Source organism: Aplysia californica, unplaced genomic scaffold (assembly GCF_000002075.1).
Source record: "Aplysia californica isolate F4 #8 unplaced genomic scaffold, AplCal3.0 scaffold00313, whole genome shotgun sequence".
In the NCBI taxonomy this organism is placed as follows: Eukaryota; Metazoa; Mollusca; class Gastropoda; order Aplysiida; family Aplysiidae; genus Aplysia; species Aplysia californica.
Genome location: NW_004797583.1, coordinates 283,256 through 289,511, shown reverse-complemented (window position 1 = coordinate 289,511; position 6,256 = coordinate 283,256). Strand labels below are relative to the sequence as shown.

Sequence of the window (6,256 nt, the reverse complement as noted above, 5' to 3'; positions counted from 1 at the left end):
GGGCGATCGGCCCGATCGGCCGATCCCAGCCGTAGTGGGCACGACGATCGCCCGACCCCAACCGACAGGTGCCTGCAACTCAAAGCGACATCAAAAAGGGTGGATGGTGCGGCTTTGTTTTAAGAATACCCTAGTGGTCTATGCTCCAAGTGTGTGTCTTTTCTGAAGACTGCTCAAAGGTTTAATTCTGGGCAGGTGCACAAATTATTATCAGATCGATGGTCAAACGTAATTTGTCCGATTTGTCAGAGGGTATCTCATAGATGTTTTGGGAAACGTAACCCCTTTTCAGAGGCTATTTAAAAAAATTATACAAATCTTTTGTCTGAGATCAACGTCACGCTAAAAATAGGCCACTTCGAAGCCAGACCTTTTAAGGGACATACAAAAGGGGGTGGGAGAAATGAAGCAACAGTACTCTAGCTGTTATCTTTTTTCATCAACCACTGAGTAGAAATCTGAACATTTTAGGTGGTTCTTTGTGAGCCTGTGGAAAGGACGAGGAGGGTCTCCATTGGTCACCATTGGTTCAACACCTTTTTTTAATACAGCCTTTTTTATATTCAAGTTTCAGGCTTACTGGGTTTGTTTTTAGTTGGGTTTTTTTTGTTGGGGGGGGGAGGGGGTATTTTGCTGACCAATGAACTATTAATATAATAAATATATATGATAAAAGATGAAAAAACAAAAATAAATGCAGACTCTATGTTTGACAAGCTGAGCCCGGCTAGAAGCTGCAGAACGTTTTATCATTAACAAAGATCGCACATAACAAGATTGTTCACTCAGTCTTTAGACAGATGGCGCTGGCGCAGCAGCCCTTGTTTTGAAGCTCTCTTTCGTTTCTCTAGAAGAAGAATAGAAATAGATCAGTTTGTTAGTTTCACTTTTATTGTTTTCCACACAAAGTCCGGGCTTTTTCAAAGAGGGCGCCTCCGAATTTTGAGGACACTTTTTTAATTGGCTCAAACAGAGGAGTGAACAATCAAGTTTTACACGATCTTTGGTTATTAAAACTTGAACATTGCTTTCTCAATATTAGCGCCAAGTTCGACAATTCGAACCTTACTTCCACATACCACCACCCCACATAATGTTTTTATTGTTATTATTTCTGTTGTTGTTGTTGTTGTTGTTGTTGTTGTTGTTGATGTTGATGATGATGATGATATTTTATTTGATGATGATGATGATGATGTTGTTTTTGTTGTTGTTAATCTTTACCTGCTTCAAGTGCGGGGTCTGGAACTGGAGTACTGCACTCATAACTTAGGTCAGTGCCACAGTACATGTACTCATAACTGAGGTCAGTGCCACACCAAGGTAAAAGTAAACGTTTGACTGGCTCAGAACTGCACTCATAACTTAGGTCAGTGCCACAATACTGCACTCTTAACTTAAGTCAGTGCCACGGTACTGCACTCATAACTTAGGTCGGTGCCACAGTACTGCCCTCATAACTTAGGTCGGTGCCACAGTACTGCACTCATAACTTAGGTCAGTGCCACACCAAGGTAAACGTATGACTGAGCTCAGTACTGCACTCATAACTTAGGTCGGTGCCACAGTACTGCCCTCATAACTTAGGTCGGTGCCACAGTACTGCCCTCATAACTTAGGTCGGTGCCACAGTACTGCCCTCATAACTTAGGTCGGTGCCACAGTGCTGCACTCATAACTTAGGTTGGTGCCCCACCAAACTAAAAGTAAACGTTTGACTGGCTCAGTACTGCACTCATAACTTAGGTCAGTGCCACAGTACTGCACTCATAATTTAGGTCGGTGCCACAGTACTGCACTCATAATTTAGGGTAGTGCCACACCAAGGTAAAGGTAAACGTAAGACGGAGCTCAGTTCTGCACAACGACAGAACTATTGGCCAATTCCGTCTCTGTCGGTGACTTGTGGACAATGGAAGGGTGCTTTTATGATGGTCTAGAGGTAGAGTGTTTGCCTCTCATTCAATAGGTCCCAGGTTCGAAAACTGACAGCGATGTAAAATAGAATTTCTTTTTTTTCAAATTTTCTCCTTTCACCCCCTTCCCTGCTCTCTAATAATGCTCTGTCATCTGCTTTCACGTCAATTTTTCAATTTTCTGACCCCTTTCCTTGGGCTTCTGACTCTTCCTGTCGTTCTACTGCTCCTCCTGGTTTCTAACTGATGTCTCTCAGCCACGCACCTGATCTTACTTAGGGTAGGTAATATCGAACTCCTAGCGTTCTCGATAACAGCGAAAAAAATCTCGAAGGTCCCGTGCACTAGTTGCGCACGTTAAAGATCGCTTGATGGTCCTAAAAATCGATAATAGTAGGCTTCGGGAAGTGTACACCCGGCAAAATTCAAAACTAATTCCTATCAAACTGAAAATACTTAGTGTGTCCTGCCCTCTCATATGACCTTATGCAGAGTTGCGAGCACCGAAAAACACTAATTACCAAAACAAAACAAGTATTATAGAAATAAGAGAAGCACAAGTTTTCATTGAACTGTTTTACCGTAGAGTGGTACTTCGCACGGAGACATAACACTAACAGTTAGACAACAGTAACTGTACTGTTTTATTGTAGTTGCAGTGTCGTACTCGGCACTGAGACAAAACAGTTAGACAACTTCACTGTTTTACCGTAGTGTGGTACTCGGAACAGTTGTCCAATGGTTTTGTCAGTGAACTGTGGACATCGAAACATCGAAGAATAAAAGAGCCCACCGCACCATCACAACACAATCATTAGCCAGACAAAACTATCTCAAGTTTGGATTGTGCCTGTGGGAAAGAGGACTCCATCCCCTTTTCGCTTTTACATTGTAGGCTACGTTGTGTAAGATGCGCAAGCTTTGATAATGTCTCAAAAATCGCTGTGGGTGACATTTAAGAAATTGTGTGTGTGCCTGGTGAAAGGGACCACATGTCGCATTTTGAAAAATCCCGTTTTTTAGCATTTTCTTGTACAGAATTCATTTCTGAACAATGTGCTTTTTAAATTTTGAAGATATCTTCAGTAGTTTTTGAGATATGGGCGATTTTGTAAGGCAGGGTACGGAAACAAAGTTTTGAGAAAAACGGCTCTAAAGTTTCACCTCTGTTTCTGCAGAAAAAACAAAAACAGAACACCCTTTTTTCATAACAAGTCACCATTCTAGTAAAAAGGTTTTGCTGTTGCTGAAATATAATATTGTTAAATCATGTTCATAATTATTACTGTTTTGTTTAAAAACTTGATACCCCCCTCCCTCCCCCTTCATCTCCTGCAACATACCCAGGCAAAAAAAAGTATCTTCACCACAGTAACTAGGGAACTTAACACGATCAATCATCAGGGTCAGAGGAAAACTTTTTGTTCCTTACCCACTTAACAAGATTGCCACATATCCAAATCTTAGAACCCAGACTCTCCCAGGAAAAAATGAAATATTGTTTTGCATACATTTAGAATTAAGAAAACAAAAATGCACTACTATGAGTAAGCTAGATCTAAACTAGATCTAGATTTAGATCTAGATCTACGTTTATCAAGAAAGAACAGCGTAATGATAATTATTACTATTAATTATCATTACAATAAATAATTATTAGTTTGCTAAATCTAAATCTATTTCTATTATCACTGTTGTTTTTGTTGTTGTTAATCTTTACCTGCTTCAAGTGCGGGGTCTGGAACTGGCGATGGCACCACAGATCGAACTCATCTTCTTCCTCTTCTCCCAAATCGACGTCAGAAACGAAATAATCGCATATTACATCTCTAATGTCTTCTTCAGTTGCCATTCTGACATTCCAATGCGTCTAAGAGAATTGAGAAGAGACACAATTTCCTGCTCATGAATAGCAGTGCTAGATCTAGATCTAGTACAAGATCTACTACTAATCTAACAGTACCGGTAGTAGTAACAGCTGGCAGCTCCGCCGTGTTGTTGTGCTTCGAGACGACCTGACAACACAGTCGCTTCTCACAAACCAACTTTAAAAAGCAGCTTTACAATAAAAGAACAGCTTCAAAGTGTTTATATTACGTCTTCAAAACAAATTCACCACCACATTGAACAGGAATTTCAAGAAATACGGTTTGCACAGGGCAGAAATAGGCGATACAAGTTTGCTCTCCAAAGAAACAAAAGGGTATGGATGCGCAAAGTTTCGCTTTGTTTACATGTTCTAGATATTCATGCGCACTACCTGCCATTGGAGAGCAGAGAGAATGACCTAAATTTTAGTATGCAATGTGATTGGGTCGACTTTATGAATGGACAAGAGAAACCATCCGCAGTGTTTACCCTGAAAGCCAGTTTCCTCACGCATTTTTTGGGATTATGCAATATACCTCGGGTTAAAAAACACCTTTTAAAATGTATTTTAAAGTTAAAATAACCCAAATCCTTGTAAATATCAATAAATAAATGGCTGAAGAATCCATTTTTAATGGAACTTAGTTTTGGTCAAAAATTCTATTTTTTGAAGCCTGATATCTCGGTTTGAGAAAATGCGACATGTGGTCCCTTTCACCAGGCACACACACAATTGCATATTCTAGGATTTTTTTCGCCCCCTCCCGCCCACCTAGCAGTAATGGGTACCTGACTTTGAGCTGGGGAAGTAACGGCGACTTGGAAAGGAACTGGCCACCCCAACACATTATGCCGAAGGCCCAGGAAGTTGTCTCACTAACTAGGCAATCCCCAATGCCCGGATCGGACGCGGGAACAACTTTACTTTTTTAGGTAATCCTATAGGCTATAAAATTGTTCTTTGGGAAATCGCTGACTAATAATATTACGATGAATCAAATTCTTTTTTTTTAACGTTTCTGAATTCTTATGGGATCAAAATCAGGAGATGGTTTTGTGTGGGTGAGTAAGGTTTCGTGGAAACCCAACCCATCAACTCGACACAGACAAAACTACTGACCAACGGTTCGGTGTTATTACTGTTGTAGCCTCATCATCACCATCCGGTGCCCTGCCGACTGACGTGGGCGATCATGGACCTCCACTTCACTCTGTCTTTCGTTGCAGCAGTGGTCTGTTTTTCTTGCTGTTCCCAGCCATGTTGTCATCATGTCCAGTATCTTTTCCCTCTGTCTGCCTCTGCCTCTCTTTCAATTAAACTTGCCTGTTGTTACAATATTCTCCAATGCTTCTTTCCGCATTGTGTGTCCAATGAAATTTTCCTGTCGCTTTCGTATATTTGTCTTGAGCTGCCGTCTGCAATTTGCTCAAACCAAGACTTCTTCATTTGATTTTCTAGCTGTCCACGGTATACACAGCATGCGTCTTACTACATCAGTAGTAGCCTACAATGGTGAAATTGTCACAAACACACCCTCACTACCCACTCCCATTTTCTTAGAGAGTTGATTTGAAGAAAGTCGCTTTGAGTTGAAGCTAAAGATGAAACGTGGCATTTTTCCTCGGTGAATAAATATTTTAAATATTTTAAAGGTATTGTTTGCAGATAGATAGACAGGTAGACAGACAGGCACACACACACACACACACACACACACACACACACACACACACACACACACATAGATAGATAGACAAATAGATGGATAGATAGATGGATAGACAAAAAGATAAATAGATCGATCGATAGATAGATAGATCGATGGATAGATAGACAGATAGTACAAAAACTCTGTGTACCCCAACAGGTGTGGTGACGTCAGGCTATCGTATACGCGACCACCAGTGGACAGACAGACAGACAGACAGACAGACAGACAGACAGACAGACAGTACAAAAACTATGTGTACGTCAACAGATGTGGTGACGTCAGGCTATCGTATACCTGTCCCCGTGGTTTTAAGCACACAAAAAAAATTATGAAATTATGCAAACTTAGCCCAAAAATCTGAAATTATGCGATTCTGTTAATTTTAACGAAGAATGACGAAGGAAAAAAATCAGAAATTATGCAAAAATTATCAAATTTTGCTAAATTATGCGGGGTGCATAAAACCACGGGGACAGGTTTACGCGACCACCAGTGGACAGGCAGACAGACAGACAGACAGACAGACAGACAGACAGACAGACAGACAGACAGACAGACATTACAAAAACTCTGTGTACCCCAACAGGTGTTGTGACGTCAGGCTATCGTATACGCGACCACCAGTGGACAGAGATAGGCCGCATGTCGCCACAGCTGCCTCAGGTGAAGTTGGCACCCTGAACAGGTTGAGGTTTGAGCGTAACGCCTGGGCGTAATTACTGGTTTGTGTGTGTGTGTGTGTGTGTGTGTGTGTGTGTG

At 41.2% G+C, this 6,256-nt stretch overlaps 1 protein-coding gene across 1 annotated transcript in view; it reads left to right on the top strand.

Moving 5' to 3' along the window:
• LOC101859714 (peptidylglycine alpha-hydroxylating monooxygenase) overlaps positions 1-6,256 on the top strand; it is a gene marked incomplete at its 5' end in the record, with an annotated part of 21,523 nt that overhangs the window by 10,406 nt on the left and 4,861 nt on the right. The window contains 1 exon segment of the mRNA XM_005102098.3: positions 6,084-6,160. Coding sequence (XP_005102155.2) covers positions 6,084-6,160 — 77 coding nt within the window.